The 16,823-nt window shown below is 47.5% G+C and overlaps 1 protein-coding gene across 11 annotated transcripts; it reads right to left on the bottom strand.

Moving 5' to 3' along the window:
• Positions 1-447: 447 nt before the first annotated feature.
• LOC122393504 (protein bric-a-brac 1-like) lies at positions 448-16,337 on the bottom strand. Of its 11 annotated transcripts, none has more exons than XM_043389571.1 (9): positions 16,243-16,298; positions 14,245-14,419; positions 11,795-11,945; positions 10,975-11,160; positions 10,516-10,692; positions 9,904-10,200; positions 5,122-5,317; positions 4,617-4,679; positions 448-1,484 (listed from the first exon to the last, which is right to left on the bottom strand). In XM_043389571.1, the coding sequence occupies exons 4-9, from the start codon at positions 11,158-11,160 to the stop codon at positions 1,099-1,101; spliced, it is 1,305 nt and encodes a 434-aa protein (XP_043245506.1). In that variant the 5' UTR covers positions 11,795-11,945; positions 14,245-14,419; positions 16,243-16,298; the 3' UTR covers positions 448-1,098. The 11 variants fall into 11 exon arrangements, with proteins under 11 accessions (XP_043245506.1, XP_043245508.1, XP_043245504.1 ...); XM_043389563.1 differs by lacking the exon at positions 448-1,484 and adding an exon at positions 1,668-3,014; XM_043389564.1 differs by lacking the exon at positions 448-1,484 and adding an exon at positions 1,668-3,014 and having other exon boundaries at positions 16,190-16,259.
• Positions 16,338-16,823: the final 486 nt, after the last annotated feature.

A 16,823-nucleotide genomic window follows, 5' to 3' on the forward strand; every position in this document is an offset into this window, starting at 1 on the left:
ATATCACCAGCAAATGACCCCTCATTAGCGCCACCTAGCAGTTCTAAGACCTGTAGTGGCAGATTCTCTGACCTGCTGGCCCTCTGATGGCGAGGAGCGGAAACGTCAGCTAATAATTGCTCGGCTGAAGCTCATTCTTTTTTCAAGCAGTAACCCCCTTGCAGCACCCTGTAAGCACCCAGCACCTTGTAACCCCCAGCAGTGACCCTGACCATTATCTATTACGCCACAGGGTCGTCGGCTTCCCGTTGTTGGTTCTAGACGGCTCAGGAAGGAATCGATCACACAGGCACCTAAAACCACGCAGAGGCTACTGGATCCGAACTTACTGACCGATAAAACAGCGACTTTTGGCAATGTGATGCGCGACCGCCTTTCCTGATCCTTCCATCACCTCTCATGAGAAGCATCATCACGTAGTAGGTATGTACACACAAATACAAACCGTGCGTTCACTGTGCTCTTTTGCCTCAAAGTCAACCAACACTAAGATCAAAGTTTCATTCACAGATGACTGTACGAACTTGGAACACACAATGTATAAACTGAGACTCATGGCTCGCAACGCAAAAATCACGCGGGCTTTGTACATCGCGATTCATTGGCGAGAGAATACGGATCACAGTGCAAATCACTAGCAAGCTCGAGACAGTTCGACCGAAATCGACGCTAAAAATTGACATGGCTGATAAAATGTGATAAAAACACATCTATAGTACGATAAAAGGCGAAATAACAAAAATTAACCTTGACAATTGACACATTTTTCTATGGTTATACGTCAGTTGCCATTCTGAGACATCCGATGGAAGTAGGCCAAGGGACAAAAATTTACTGACTACACGGCACCCATGCGTCGACTCTTAGGGTGTCCCATCCCACAAATACTCCGACAATATGTCAGAACAAGTTAAAATACACAACGAACATTTACAGACCAAGACATATCGACCACAGCTGGTGAGATTCCTAAGACTGATAAAGTTCACTTATGCATAAGTTGACGTAGCTAAGTCAAAACAGGTCTCAAAATATCTACGCACATCGCATGACCTACAGCTGTTCAGTAAAGCTCGAATGCGTCAAAAAGGATGACAATCATGCAAAATCATTTTGACCTGTCACTCCTTGGGGGTCACCCTGTCCTTCCTCCACCCCTCTTTCCTCGCCGCTCATCCCTCTCTCCCCCACACCCATCTCCTGACCTGACCCCGATCGTGTCATCACCTCTCCACCAATCACCTGCGGCGCTCCTGGCGAGTACCCCGCCTGCGGCGCATACTGCCGCGTAGGAACCATTTCGCGTACAGCCTCGCGCGACAGGCCGTGTACAGTCTCGAGATGAGTGCGCAGGTGCGCCATGATGCCGAGGACTTTGCCGCAAAGTCGGCAGGTGGTGAGACCCTGGTGCTTTTTGACGTGGTGACTGAGTGAGACGCGATGTTGGTACCAGCGGCCGCAGACATTGCATTGATAGCGCTTCTCTGGAATGGTGACAGAGGGAAAAAACACGTCAGACATGGGTGTCATAGCTGTCCTGCAAGGTATGCACGATTAATAAAGTTCAACGGTTGCACGAACAACACGTTATTGACGCTATTTAAAGTGCTACAAATATATCCCGAATAACATCTTACCTCATGTCACACCGCATGCAAAAAGCTAGATATTTCGCTTGATCAGTGTATTTACTAATCAACAGTGCACTCGTAGAAATAATTCCAATTTCTCGGAAAACTCTTGCCTCGTCAGGCGGAGACAAAATATCCACGCACAATATGACGTCACTCGTTAGTCGTTAACCTAAGTGCCATGAGTGAAGTCACGCATGCAATCATCATCAAAAAGCACCCAGTATAATCAATAGAAAATACAGCATATCCGTGTACTGCTAAGGCCGAATCTCTTTCGGTCGATTATAACAAGGCAGTTGTGCACAGTGCACTACAAGACATCATCTTTCTGAGCCCCTGAGAACCTTACGACGGCAACAGGGAAGGGTCCGAACTCCGATGACACACAGAAAACCCCTGATAAACTCCTAAAACTCCCATTGAGGGGGAGTTGGAAGTCACACAAGCGCATGCGCGACATTTCCCAATGACAGTAGAAAGCTTCTTTCAGCAGGCGCAGCTCAATGCTGTATTGTGAGTATAGGGCTTCCGGTTAGAATATTTATCAAAACGAAGGAATGATCACAATCTACAAGTTGATAAAATCCCAGCATAGCGATGAGTTTGTACGAAAAAAATCGAAAAAGTACATTTACTAAACAAAACTACGTGGCGAAAACATAAGATGATGTTTCCTCTGAACGTTCGCACAATTCGATCGATTCTACTTGGGATAGTCAACAGTGCAAAGTGCATGCACCGATAAATCAAGGATAATAATTAATTCTGCATGTTCTCATAACAAGTGAACAGATGTGACATACCACGATAGAACGATCTCCGATACGGGACAGCACGCCATAACGAACAGCCTTCAAAGAGTCCATCTCTTACCACCGCAGCACTACTCGGCTGACCGGGGAGGCGGCACAGACCCGGGAACAGCCTCTCCTGCCGTCGATGCCGTTTCTTCCCAATCCAACGCCATCGTCAAAGTCGACGACGACGACGACGAAGCTTGTGTCGTTGCTTTCAGCGGCACCGCCGCAGCAGCCGTCACCGTCGCATTATTCACTCTTCCCAGCCCTGAGTTCCCGGCACCCAGCGACCCCAATGACGTCACCAACTGCACCGCTGACGTCATTGGAGGCATGGCCAGCGCCGCCGCCGCCGCTGCGGAGCTGGCTGACGCCGCTGAAACCACACCGGCTACCTCAGTCTGCGACATGCCGTGTTGGAATCTCAAATGTTCTCGGAGTGTCGCGAGACAGCTGAGGACTTTGCCGCACACGTAACAGCCGGTGAGGCCCTCGTGGGTGCGTTTGTGTCGGTACACGGAATCGCGGTAGTGGTACACTTTGCCGCAAATGTCGCATGGGTAGATCTTCTTTTTGACGGCGCCTGGCGGGGAGAAGAGGGAAGGTGGTTAGATGTTGTGGGACTGACGAGGCGCAAAAGTGGAGACAAAAGGAAGGCATACCATGCACTGAAGATTTTATTCAACTGATATTTCAAACATTTTCATCCAAATTTTTTAAAACTTAAATTCACATCAAATATAACGATATGCAAAAACAAACAACACCAGATCAGACTACGAAACAATGAAAAGTGTGTATGAGAATAAGGCGAAATAAGTTTGGGTATGACCAGGATAAATGAAAGAAAAATGCATCGAATGATTAAGGAACACTCGACGACTATGGCGTTGCATGACGAAAATAGATACAACTCAGAACGGCTGTATCGTATGGCTTGAACCAAAATGGAGCAAAAATCTAGCGCTACAACAATAAGCCTCAAACTACAAATCAAATCCGCAGAAAGCGAAAGAGAGGGGAAAGTTTGGCTACGAAATAAAAACTTCATGTTTCTCAAACATTTATCAAAATTTGCTGAATTTAATGACGGTATCGAATATCAAGTTCAGTATCCAAATGAAATGCATCATGCATTAGTAGCACGAGTACCATATAAAGAAGACTATATTGAACCTACCTGACTGGGGTAATCCCGTCGAAAACCTCCAAGTCTTGAAAAAGTGTCTTCGATTGTTTTTTTTTTTTCAATTCCTTCAAATCGTTCGCGATTAATAATTAGCGCTCGCCAAAAAAGACAACTTGAAAGCAGTTACGAATCCTTCATATATCATCAAAATGTAATCAGGTAAGCTTTGATCTTCGATCTTCAAACATCTTTTTGAAAATAAAATAATTAGTCGATACATACTAAACCTATCAAGGCCAACCGGGTCTACTGTAATTATCATATGATGGTTAAAATCCGTCATCTATGACCAATGAAGACTGCAAAAGAAATACAACAGGTTTACCAAAAAGTACGATAATTTTGACAACCTATTTTCATCATGCATCGCCATAGCCATAATAATATTATGATCATCTTTGTCCTTTACCAGCGAAACCCCAACGCGATTGAAAGTTCGCAAGTTTCTTTACGGGTGTTGAAATCGAAGGTGCCCAAGGCTTGGTTTAGTGCATTCCGAAAACTAATTGCACCCCCTTCCGTGAAACGAAATAAAGATGTCTGTACTTTAATGCCGCTTCTTTTCAGCCAAGCAACGTCACCAGTCCCAAGCTCATTGGTATCGATATAGAACCGGGCCGGTAATTTCATACAATTATATGAACGTTTAACCCTTCGCTGCCGATAATGTTGCATGTAATACGGTACATCCCCGCATACGATTGATGTGAGCAGGATTTTACCGCGTTTGAAAAGGCTCTCGCATATGATTTCCTGACTTCGGAAAGAGTCTGTTTCAGCCTTTATGCCTGAGATGAAACAGACTCTTTCCGCAGTCAGGAAATCGCATGCGAGAGCCTATTCAAATACATGGAAGCACGCTCCCATCAATCGCACGCACCTCCCTGATGCGATTGATGCGGGAAGAATTATAATGTATTTGAATAGGCTCTCGCATGTGATTTGCTGATTGCGGAAAGAGTCTGTTTCAGCCTTTAGTGTCAAATGGAGTCATACCCTGTGAGTTGAGGCAGTAGGGCTGGAGTCGCTGAGCAGAAGGACCAGCCGCCAGAGCCATCACTGCGAATGAAAAGACATAGAGGTCACAAAAGGTTACTAACGGTCACCCAGAGGTCAGTTGAAAGGTCAGGAGAGGTCACACAGGTGGTGACCTCCTAGGGTCGTTTACATTATTAGAGGCAGCATTTCCGGAAGCAAACTTGATGCCGTTCTTCATATAACGCACTTGTCCAGTGATATCGGATACGTCTTTTCTTTGTCCGTCTATAAATTATTTTCAATCTGCAATGTCAGAAATCGTTCCTTGTATTCCCTTCTCTTTGCATCCCTGCATTTCGCTATTTCACATGACATCACATTTATCCCTTCGACCTTCTCTTACCTTATTTTCTTCGTGATCTCCCTCTCTACATTCCACTCAGCAAACCATTTTCCAATTAATCCCCTCCTTTCATCACCTTAATTCCTCACTCATCCCTCCCCTCTTCCCCCTCTTCCTCACCAGCCGCCGCGGCCGCCGCCGTATCCCGTGCCATCCTGCCGTCCTGGAGAGCCGCCAGTGAGCCCAGGTGATCCACCGACTCCCTCGCACCCCCTCCAGAGGCGGGGCCGGAGCGGGAGGAGGTCTCGTAGTCGGCTACGTAACCGATAGTGGCGTCCAGAGAGGTGTCCTCGTCACTAAGGTCCACCTTTTCCACCTGAGGGAGAGAAGAGTTTGGTTGTTACGAGCGAGTGAGCGCAGGCTGCGAGCGAAGCGAAGTCTTTTCAATATAACGAAAAAAAATATCAGTATGAGCGGCCCGTCCCGGCCTGTAACGCTTTTGAGAGGCTTATATCTCAGCAACCGCTGGACCGATTGGCCTGCGGTCTTTTTTGCTGGGTAGCCCCAACCCTTCTATCCCGTAATTGACTACTTTTGATACATCTCAGTGACCGTCGGGGCACGTGCCACGTGAAAAGTCAAGGGTGTTCAAGCTGTTTTGCAAAAGTAGTGATTTTGAGAGGCTCATATCTTAGCAGCCGCTAGGGCGATTGTCTTGCGGTAATTTTTGTAGGGTAGCTGCATCCCTTCTACCAAAGGTCGGATACTCTTGATCTATGTGAGTGACCCCCACTGCACGTGCAAAATGCAAAAAGAAGAGGTGCCAAATTTGTTCCCATTTCAATAACTCGGTAATTACTGGGGCGATTTCGCTGAAACTTGCATACAGGTAGGCACCCACCAGGCAATGCATTCCCATGTGTTGCGGTTAGGGTGCTACTGCACGTGCGCACGTGCAGGGGCGCTTCCAGATCTCAAGAACGGCTGGGCCGATTGCGCTCAAATTTGGTACACGGTTGGAGACCTGCTAGTAGGGTGCCGTGCAAAAGTCAGTTTGGACCCCGTTTGCACGTGCGCACGTGCAGAATGCCGCTTCCAGATCTCAGGAACGGCTGGGCCGATTGCGCTCAAATTTGGCACACCGCTAGCGACCGGTTAGAAGGGTGCTTTGCACAAGCCCGTTGGAATTACCCTCTCGCCCTTCCACACGTGCAGGGCTCACTATCTCGCTCGCTCGTTCTTCGCCCAAAAGGCGTTTTACTGGTGGTTATTGTATTGTATTGTATTGAACAATCATGAGCGATCCACATTCTGAAAGTGCGTGGCGATTACTGCTCAGAATCCGTATCCGCGGTTACTAATCTAAACATTCACAGCATTCACACATTCACTCACGTCAGAGCACGGACAGAGACACTTTCGTAGTACCACAGGTACAACTCACCCACCCACCAACCCGTTGGTCAGCGACGATCAGTTGATGCCCCGTCCACTATCGCGGCTTTAACAGATCGGGCAAAGGGGGCGGGGGACAGCTGCGACAGCTGAGTTGGAAGACTGTTGAGTAGAGCTGCGGCTCGATAGGCGAACCGCCGCCTACCCGTTTCCAGCCGTGGTCGCGGAAGGTGAAAGAGGTGGTCTTGCCTGGAGTGTCTCTCCCGGACAGCGCTGTTTGTAACGAACATGGTTGCCAATTCCTCGGGTTCGCCGCGCTGAATGGCTTTGTGGGCGATAACAAGGGTTTGATAATCAGCCATATGACGCGGGGACAACCACCCGAGCTTTTTTCGCAGGTCAGAGACATGGGCAAATTTACGGCGACCGAAAATGACTCTAGCAGCGAAGTTCAAAATTTTTTGGAGACGATCGAAATTTTTTTGGGACCCATTGCCATAAACTGAGAGGCAGTACTGGATGCGTGAGATAACGAGTGCTGTCACGAGCGTTCTAATGATGCCATCCGGGAGACTGTGGCGCGCATGGGAGAGACCGATCAATAGTCCCGTACACCGGCGGCTGAGTTCGGAGACGTGAGCGTCCCAGGATAGAGTACTGTCAAAAGTGACGCCCAGGTTCCCCACCTGCGCGCATGGCTGCAACGCTGCGTCACGGAACGATACCCTGAAATCTGGCAATTTGCGTAAATTTTGACGACTGCCGAAGACAATGAGCTGTGTTTTACTGGCGTTGACCTTCAGGGCGTTAGCGCAGAACCATTCGTTTAGTGACGCGAGCGAAACCTCCATGCGCGAGATGAGAACTCCAAGGTCCCTGGCAGGACCGCTAACCAATACTTGGGTGTCGTCGGCATATTGAAAGACTACTGCATCACCCGCGTACAGCGATAAGTTGTTAGAGAAGATGGTGAAAAGTAACGGCCCTAACGCAGAGCCCTGGAAGACACCCATGGTATTAGGAAGAGGCCGAGACAGCACTCTACTTCCGGACCCATTTTTCAACGACACGCTCTGGGTGTGTCCATGAAGATAGGCGGCGAACCAGGAAATTTCGATACCGTGCAGCATAAGTTTTTGCATCAGAAGCTCGTGGTCTATCACGTCAAAACATTTACTAAGATCGAGAAGGCATAGCATTGAGATCTCCCCCCTGTCGGTGGCGGCCAGGATGCGTTCAGTGACGGACAACAACGCGGTTTCAGTAGAGTGCCGGGGGCGGAAGCCGTGCTGTGAGGATGCCAGAAGGTGATTGTGAGAGAGGTAGATGTAGAGCTGCTGATGGACAATGCGCTCAACCACTTTCATGATTACAGGAACCAGGGAAATGGGCCGGAAGTTTGCGGGGTCTGAAGGATTGCCGGATTTGAACAGAGGGTGAACTATAGAATGTTTCCATGAATCGGGGATATCGGATTGAATTAAGCAGGTATTGATAATATGCAGGATGACACCACCAATAGCTCGGAATCCGGCTTTCAGCATGCGAACGCAGACACCGTCGGTACCGCAAGCACCCGAGCTACGCATGCTGAAAATCGTCCGCTCAAGCTCGGCAAGAGTGATTTCCCGAAGTTGAAAGCTGCATGCACCAACACGGGTAAGACGTACATTCAAATCAGTAGGTGCGTTTTGGGCTCGGATCTCGGCAGCGACACGAGGACCGACGGATACAAAGAAAGAATTTAAGTCATTGGCAGATAGGTCAGGCTGAACATCAGAACCATCCTTCTTACCGGCAACCACCGACCTGATACATTGCCAAACTTTGTTGGGGCCCCGTTCCCCGATTTCCCTCTGTAGTTCCACCCGCCGGTCGCGACGCAAAGCCGCCCGGACAGAGCGGTTAAGGTTTTTGTACTCGCTCGAGTTGCGGCCTAAATGGCGGAGCGCAGCGCGACGTTGGGACATGAGATCTCGAGTGGCGTCGGAGACGGGAGGAGCAGTCGGGTTACGGATAGACACACGCTTAATTGGGGCATGGGCATCGAAAACAGGTACGAAGAAAGACAAGAAAGCATCCCACTTATTACTGACGGTTTCGGCGGAGAATACATAATCCCAGTCAACATCGAGTAAGTCATGATGCAGTGCAGGGTGATCCAAACGCTTAAAGGAGCGAGACGAGATAACAGTGGGCTTTTGACGCAGTTTCGGCACATTCATAACGACATCGATAAATTTGTGAGGACTGAAGTGACAATATTTAACACGGGTGTCGCAAACGAGCTCACGGTAGTTAACAATACACACATCCAGGAGCGAGCCGGAGGAAAATGTTGCAGTTGTCACTAATTGATCTAATGAGTAATTTGATAGGAAGCTGCTTAGGTGTTGACGCGCGCGGAAATTAGGCTCTTTCAATAAATCACAGTTGAGGTCGCCGCATATGACAAGCGGAACACAGGGGTAATCGATTATAACTCGTTGCAGTTGGGCCTCGAGGTCCGTGAAGTCGGCAAGCAGAGCAGCCTCACTGTGTCGGGGTGGCCGATACAGGGAGCAGATAATCAGCTGCCGGCCCTGTTCAAGCTTTAGCAGCGCCCACAGTGACTCCAGGCTGCTGGCAGAGCTCCCACTGCCCGGGATCTTGAGTGCGGTTGACGTGATTTTAGCCTTGGTGATAATTGCGACACCGCCGTAACCGCTACCATCTGGGCGGTCCACACGACAGAGCGTGTATCCTGGAATGACCAGGAGGCGGTTCGGGGTGGTCGAGCGCAGCCAGGTCTCAGCCAGAAGCATGACGTCGTAGTCGTGACGATTGAGCTCAAACGTCAGCTCCTGAATTTTGGGCTTCAGGCTTTGAATATTCAGGGAGCCGATGAGTAATTTGGGCGGGTCGTTCGGCCGGCTAGACTGGCGCTGAGTCTGTCGAGCAAGCCGGCCATGTGCTCCGTCCGCTGGGCTGAGGGGGCGTGGCCGATTATGATGGCGGATGACATGGGCGGGGAGACTGCGCCGGATAGTCTCGGCGACTTCCCGAGCCGTGTTGTTGTTAAGCCGGTCACGCACCTCCATCAGAAATGCCAGGTCGTATGCACAGGCAGGAGCAATTTGGTCGTCCCGTCGATGGTTGGTGTCAGTTACAGATTACAGAGAGGTGGATTTGAACCTCCAGAGGTAAGAGGTGGAAGGCTTGGTCAGACACTTTATCAGTGGTCACATAAAAGAGGGTTGAATAAGTTTTTCCTACACTATGCTATCCAGAATCTTATCTTGCAACAAATACACGTCAAAACTACACCTCGGTTAACTCCTCCCAGCTCTCGACCTTTCCTCTTTCCTCTACTTTTTTGTACCTTTCAATCTTCCCTCCCCTCTGTCTCCATCCATCTCTTCCCTACCCTTACTCTCGCCTTCACTCCCTTGTTTGTTAATTGGGGCTTTAGGGCGCGCCGACTACTAAGGTCATTTTGCGCCCACCCTTCACTCCCTCTTCCCCAATCCATTTCCTGAGCTCCTTACTACCCTCTCCCCCTCTACCATTCCTCCCCCCCTCTCTCACCTTCACTCCGTCCACACCGGCCGCCCTCTCCGCCCCGGTGACCTCTGCCCTGGCCTCGGGCGAGGTCAGAGGTGACGGAGCCGACAGGTCAGATCCACACTCGGGTGGGCTCCCTCCCCCCGCCCCCGCCACGGCTGCCGGCGGCGGTGGCGGCGGCGGGGGAGGTGGAGGGGGTGGAAGGGGAGGTTCACTGTCGGTGGTGGCCGGTGAGGCGGTGGTCCGGGCTCGTTTGGACGGCGGTGACCGGGGACGACCGGGCGGGGCGCGCCGCGGCGCCGACTGTGGCGGCGGTGACGGCTGAAATGGAAGGGGGAGACTTGATAATTTTGCTGATGACATTGAGTAGAACTGAAAGGCTAGGTATATTGTTTGGCAGAACATACTGTGGCTTGACGGAAATTTAAAGTTCATTACACAACTTTGTATACATCACCTACGAACCCAGGCAATAATATCTTGGTATGTCAAATTCACACATTTTTCTGCACATGCATGATTACCTATTGCTTTTTCCCTTCCAATGCTCCACACCTTTTTATCTCATCCATAGATCACTGCATGATATAAGACTTCAGGAACCCATAAACATAGAGGTCTAGGTGTGAGTCTTACCTTCTCATCCTCCCCACTGAGCCCCCTGATCTGCAGCATCTCCGCCGTCTTCAGGAAGCTCCCCAGCTGCGTCTGTGACACGTTCACACTGCCCTTATACATGAACTCAATGATGGCAGACAGATCCTGGGCACTGGTGTCCTTCAGAAAGATGACCATCTGCTGGCATGAGTTGTTCTGAAAACACAAAATGAGGAAAAGGCTTGTTGACACATAGGTTCCCAAGTTGACTGAGGTGATATGGCAAGGAAGGTCAATTGAACATTGTGAAAATTCCCAGAATTCTTAGTTAGGAAGTCATTGTGTTCACATGGTTCAGGTTGAATGCAGCTCTTCTCATTTCCATAACAAGTTCTGAGTAAAATTGAAGCAGAGAGGGATCAAACTGTTCCAATGTCTGACTTAAGTAGCACTCATGTGACTTGTGAGTTTGTCTGTCAACAACTCCTATTAGCTCACCTTGAGAAGATCCCTAAAGTAGGGGCTGCAGGCCGACAGCATCATCCTGTGTGCCTTGACACGCTGTCCCTCGCAGCAGAGTGTGATATCCACCAGCTCACCGTCCCGCCGCAGGTGGTCAAACATGGAGGTGATGCTGCTCTGGAACCCATCCCACTTGAGGCAAAACTTCTGGGAGTCCATCATCTGTGAATGCAGATTAGTGAGGCAATGAAAAAATCACAATGTCTTGGACCTTGGTTATTCAACAACGCATCATTCAGCCTCGACTGTTAGCATCAGCAACTGAAGGTACCTACCTAACTATCACGTAACAATGACCCATGATCTTTTTTAAAATATGTATTAAAAGATATTCAGTCTAAGCCCTCATGACCAAGCTGGTAGATATTCATATTAAATCATCAATTTGCATTTGGTGACGCCTTCCTTCTAAGCTTGCCAATCTCAATCTGAATCGTGATGAAAGTGCTCAAGGCGGTATTAGTATATATTAGGTCCGAGTGGACAATTGTGACGCTGTTGATACAAATATGTAACAGGAAAAAATTTAGGTTTTAGGTTAGGTTTGGTTATAGGTTTGTAGGTTTTAGGTTTTAGGTTTTAGGTTGTAGTAGGTTAGGTTAGGTTGGTAGGTTGTAGGTAAAAAGGTAAGGTTAGGTCAGGTTTGATTATGTTTTCTTTTATTTCCAGGACATATAAGTATCATTTTTGGATTCAGGATGTCAAATAATGTGAGAATATGAAAACTTTATCTTTTAACAGTCACTCAGACTTAATGTATACTTTTACCCCCAAGGCTATATTGCTAGCTACTCACGTCATGCGGCTGCTATGCCGTAAATTACTATCAATTGAGACTTGGACTATTTGTTTAAAAAAAAAAACATTGAAAATCTCCCTAGGCATATATTTCCTCTCACAGCCGCTAGGTAGCGCCAAACCACAATTTCAGCGCAGTATGCAGTCAGCTGAAAATAAAAAACAATTTTTGTGCTAAATATTTTCCATTAAACAATAAAACGCGTGTAAAACAAAATCAATGAAAATTGTCTCTTAACAAAAAATAAAATTCGAAATAAATTTTGCCCTTGAAAAAACAAAATTGTGTATGCTTTGTGCATCAAAATGCGGAAATCCAAGTGAATTTAATTCCAACAATCGTTATCTCCAATTTCCATCTAAAAGTTAATTTAAAAATAAACGTATTTAAAAACAAATAACGTAAAAACAGAAATTAAAGTGAATGAAACTAAAAATGCCCATATTCAGGTGAAACAAGCAGTCTCTGGTGAAACAATTTTAAGTTTCATCGGAAAACCGTACAAAAAAGGCAAAGTTCTACGGTTAACTTCATGCCTTGCTGCTTCAGGTCTTCAACTATGGTCGCTAGCCGGTCTCGAACCCAAAAGCTTCAAAAGTCTAAAATGCATGCTGACGTCACGCTAACCACTCGGCCACTTGAGTAAACCCGTTGGGGCATCTGGGCCCTGTTTCACCGGTGATAGCAGCACGCTGCTATCAAATTGCGCGAGCTGACGTAATGTGATGACGTCATACTGCTGACGTAAGGGGCAATTCTGGCGCACGATTGCCGCAATATTGTTTTACGTCATCAACTAAATGTTCAAAGTTTACGTCCAAATTTTCCTTAAACCCAGCTTTTTTTAAATATATCATCTTAAAAAAATATATATCAAAAATGAATATACTATCATGACTGCATAAATTCTTATTTTTTAGGCTCATACGTCACTTAATGCCGCGGCCAAGGTCGCGGCCATCGTGCGCCGGAACTGCCCATCACGTCAACAGTATGGCGTCATGACATGACGTCAGCTCGCGAAACGTGATAGCAGCGTGCTGCTATCACCGGTGAAACAGGGCCCTGGAAGCGCATTATGTCAATCTCAATTTTGGGCCGTTTTAGCCCCGCCCATTTACGCCATATAGGTACCTAGTCATGCGCAGGGCCTCCTCTAACATACGCACTGGGTGGGCAAAATTGCCCACCCAGGGCAAAATTGCCCACCCAGTGGCGTCGATTTGCCCACCCAGAAGCAAATGCAAAAATGTTGGTCCGGCCGGACGTCCGGTACTACCTTTCTGGTCTTAAGCAAACTGGATGCTGTTTGAAGGTCAAAAAAAGTTTTCTGGTTGCCCGATATTCAGGGGCGTAGCCAGAATTTCCTCAAGGAGGGGGCCAAACGCACAGGGGCCCAAGATAACCCCCTCAAAATCCAAAAAGCCTTCTGGTTGCATCCATATATTTTTTTGGAGGGGGCCCAAATAAATAGAGAAAAAATATTTAATAAAATAAAATATTAGAACTGAGGGGTAAACACTAAGCAGTCCATGGGCCCTGTTAGATAGGCCCACGAATAGCTTCATAGAGCCGCCAGTCGGTTTTGAGGGCGGTCTAAGGGCCCGTAGGTCGGATGAAGGTTCTTCAGACCGTCACAGGCCCCTACAGCGCATGAGAGCCTCGTAAGCCGTCTGAGGGTCATATAAGCCGCCTAAGGGCCACTAAGACCGACAAAAGCCCTCCTTGCACTTGCAGAGGCCCAGTCATGCCGACGGAGGGCTCTCTCAGACAAACTGAGGACCCGTTCAGGGCATTTGAGTGCCTCCTCAAACCGATAGGGGCCCCTCAGATCGACAGTGGATCCGATCCGAGCTCCCTCAAACCGATATAAGGGTCAGATCAACAGTCGGAACGCATTGATTCTGTTTACACACCGTTGGACCCAAGTTGGACCCATCCCATCCAACTGGCCCCCTGGTTTCAATAGGGCCCCAAGGCTCTAAAATTGGGGCTCTCTTGGCCAAAGTATAACTACTCAGCTGTGTCAAAGGATCTGCCGCAGGGGCCTTTGCGTCGCCAAGGGCCCACTGTGTCAGCCAGGGGCCCCTATAGAATAAGGACCCCTGGCTTCCAGGGGGGGGGGGAGGCATGATGAGAAGATGGTTTACGACGATGCTGGTAGAGTGAAGGAAAGACGACACGAAACAGCATTTACAACAGCATCAGGAGAGTACTTATTTATCTTAAAACGGCCAAAATGCCTCGGTGTTCAATTGCATACATGCATTGGCATAGATAACCCTTTGATATAGGACATCAATTAATTAGTTGAATTTAACTAATGCTTCAATAACGACCCGAGAAGGGACGAGTGATTTGGATAGTGAATATGTGGCTGTAATCTATTATCGGGAAATTCAATTTACATACAAACAGACACAGCAGCCAGTCTCATCAGGAAGTACCAGCTTCCACCGATCGCTGTGGAGTTCGAGAAAACATTGCGCTGGCCGTAAGTCGTAATCTTATCAGACGGCGTCTGACGATAAGATGTCATGACGACTTTGATGGTCGCCACTGATTCTACACCCAGTCTGGTCGGTTGCCGGGAGATGAGGCCGCCGCGCTGCCGTCTTACAGCTGGCTTGGAGCCACCGTCACCGCCACAGCCCGAGCCGGAGATGAAATGAAACGGAAGAGATTGTTATAAAATTGAAATTTCTTTAACTTCACTCCAGTGGGGGGGGGGGGGGCATATGTTACCACCCTGTCGCGTTTTTTGCGTGTAAATAAAAAACCGCGGCGCGTAGCGCCGAGCCGCTTGAAGTAGCTTTTGGAACAACAATTTCGGACAATGTGTGAAATTTTTGACCCCAGGTCATGTCAGGTCGGGTCACCAGGTCAAGTTAACTGACCAAGCCTAAAAAAAGTTTGCAATCATGTCCAGCCTGCAGTGTTTGTGAGAAAGGTTTTAAACTTGGTGGATTGCATGATTTTATGGGCGCCTACAATTTTCATATCTCGGATTTTTATATCCGTGACCTAAGGTCAGGTCAGTGGCGTCACCTTTCCATTACAAGTCAATGGAGAAAAATGAAAATGCCTCTAGATCCGTGTGTACGCATAGGAACAGTCCAAATATTTCAGAATCACAATGATTTGGACCACCCGTGATGACCAGGGTGTCATTTTTGCTGATAGCCTCTAGAAAGGTCATCCGAGGTCATTTGAGGCTACAAACAGATTTTTGCCAATAACTCGCGATCGGAAAGAGATAGAACGCTGAGGATGGTCTCATTGTGTTTGTCTTGCCGAGACGCATCGACTGTTATGCAACATGACCTTTTCCGGTCAGGTCATGACCTTGACCTGAGGTCAAATTTTCAAGTTGACCTTTCAAGGTCAAAATGTAGTTCATTCGACGCGTCTCGGCGAGAGGAACACGATTCTGGCAATAAAAAGGTCGTGGCTTTTTGCTGTCGAAAGTTATTGTCGAAAAACACTTTTCGTAAAACAGCTATTTTTTTAGTTTTTGCCCTCTGGAGGCTAAACCCGTGACCTGAGGTCAATTTTGATTATGACCTTTTCAAATGAAGAGTTCAAGAGCTATCGAATGCTTTCGCATGCGTTTTTCTAGCTACCATAGTTCCTGAGATAACGGCATGTTTTCTGAAAAATATAATGACCATTGGCAAATTTTGACCTTTGATGACCTCTGGTGACCCCAATATTGCTCTAAAATGAAAAATGACTGAAGTACTTTCAAACGTACGAATTGAGAGCTATCGACTGCTTTTTACGGTGTCTTTCTAGCCCTCTTAGTTTTTGAGTTAGAGGTGGGTGGTAACATATGCCCCCCCCCCCCCACTAGGGCGAAGCTGGCTGAGACCGCCACTGGGGCGCGGGTTAAGTTTATTCCGTATTTCTGTTTACGTAGAATAACATTGATGGGGTAGGAAAGGCTTTAAAATCATCTATCGTTTGATGCAAATGGACACGAAAGAACTTCAAAGGTACGACAACGCACATTTGAAACACAACTGCGGAAAACGCGAAACTTTACTATATGAACCAGGGACTTCTAACCGATAACCTTGCTTTACACAGCTAAAAGTACTATGAACCTACTACTTCCACTTTGTTGTTTACTTCAACACCGTTCGTTAAGGCCTGGCTACACTATGCGTTTTCTGCGTGCGTTTTTTTTTTTGCGAGTTTACGTGATTTGCGGAATATGGTTCCAGAAAGAAACGACATTACGTTTTTGTTATATGTTTTTCATTTAAACTTTCAAGTAACATAAACGTTTTATTAACTTTTATATAAATATTAAAGAAGTTAAATTAATAATAACCTTTTTTCTAGAACGATATTTAGGAAAACACGCAAACTCGCAAAAAAAAAACGCACGCAGAAAACGCATAGTGTAGCCAGGCCTTCAGGCGCAACTTATCTCAACGCACCGCAACCCGCCCGGCGCACACTATAGTCCCCCGCACACAAACAGAGTCACGACTGCAGGCGGCTACCTATACCAGGCGGCTATGATACGAGCTGCGGGACATTCGACCTTGACCTGACCCGAGGCAGCGTCTGGGGCAGCGTCATACACATCCGCTACGTGGAACCCATACCTGTTATAAATAACAGATCTACACTGTCTCGATTCGCATGGACTATAGAGTGCTAAGAACGGATACTCGACAATCGATATGGTATACATGATTTAGCCACACACGACCATTATAGGTACACAAAGAAAATCAGCATCTTCAAAAGAAAAAAACATCTTCAAACACCGAATCAAATCGGTGATGTGGGCCTAATACCTACCTATCGACTAACGTAAAAGGCAATCAAACGTGGCTTTTTCATTACGAAAATGCTAGCTGTCTACTAACAGCTAGAGCCATGCAACAGTGCAACTTAATTAAGCGTAATGACACTGTCCGAATTTTACCGGTAAATCATAGAACTGGCGCGAAACCACTTACCAAGTCCGGATCTACAAGCGATACCTACATTCTACAGGGATTACAAATAG

The sequence above is a fragment of the Amphibalanus amphitrite genome, unplaced genomic scaffold (assembly GCF_019059575.1).
Source record: "Amphibalanus amphitrite isolate SeventyFive unplaced genomic scaffold, NRLGWU_Aamphi_draft 000538F_arrow, whole genome shotgun sequence".
Lineage (NCBI taxonomy): Eukaryota > Metazoa > Arthropoda > Thecostraca > Balanomorpha > Balanidae > Amphibalanus > Amphibalanus amphitrite.

Bases quoted from the DNA above. Each gene is read 5' to 3' on its own strand.
- LOC122393504 (XM_043389567.1), bottom strand. From the start codon at position 11,160: ATGATGGACTCCCAGAAGTTTTGCCTCAAGTGGGATGGGTTCCAGAGC. The intron at 5,318-9,903 runs GTGAGAGAGGGG...TCTCTCCCTCAG, and splicing joins CCGGTGTGGACGGAGTGAAG to GTGGAAAAGGTGGACCTTAG. The intron at 4,680-5,121 runs GTGAGGAAGAGG...TTTCATTCGCAG, and splicing joins GGCGGCGGCCGCGGCGGCTG to TGATGGCTCTGGCGGCTGGT.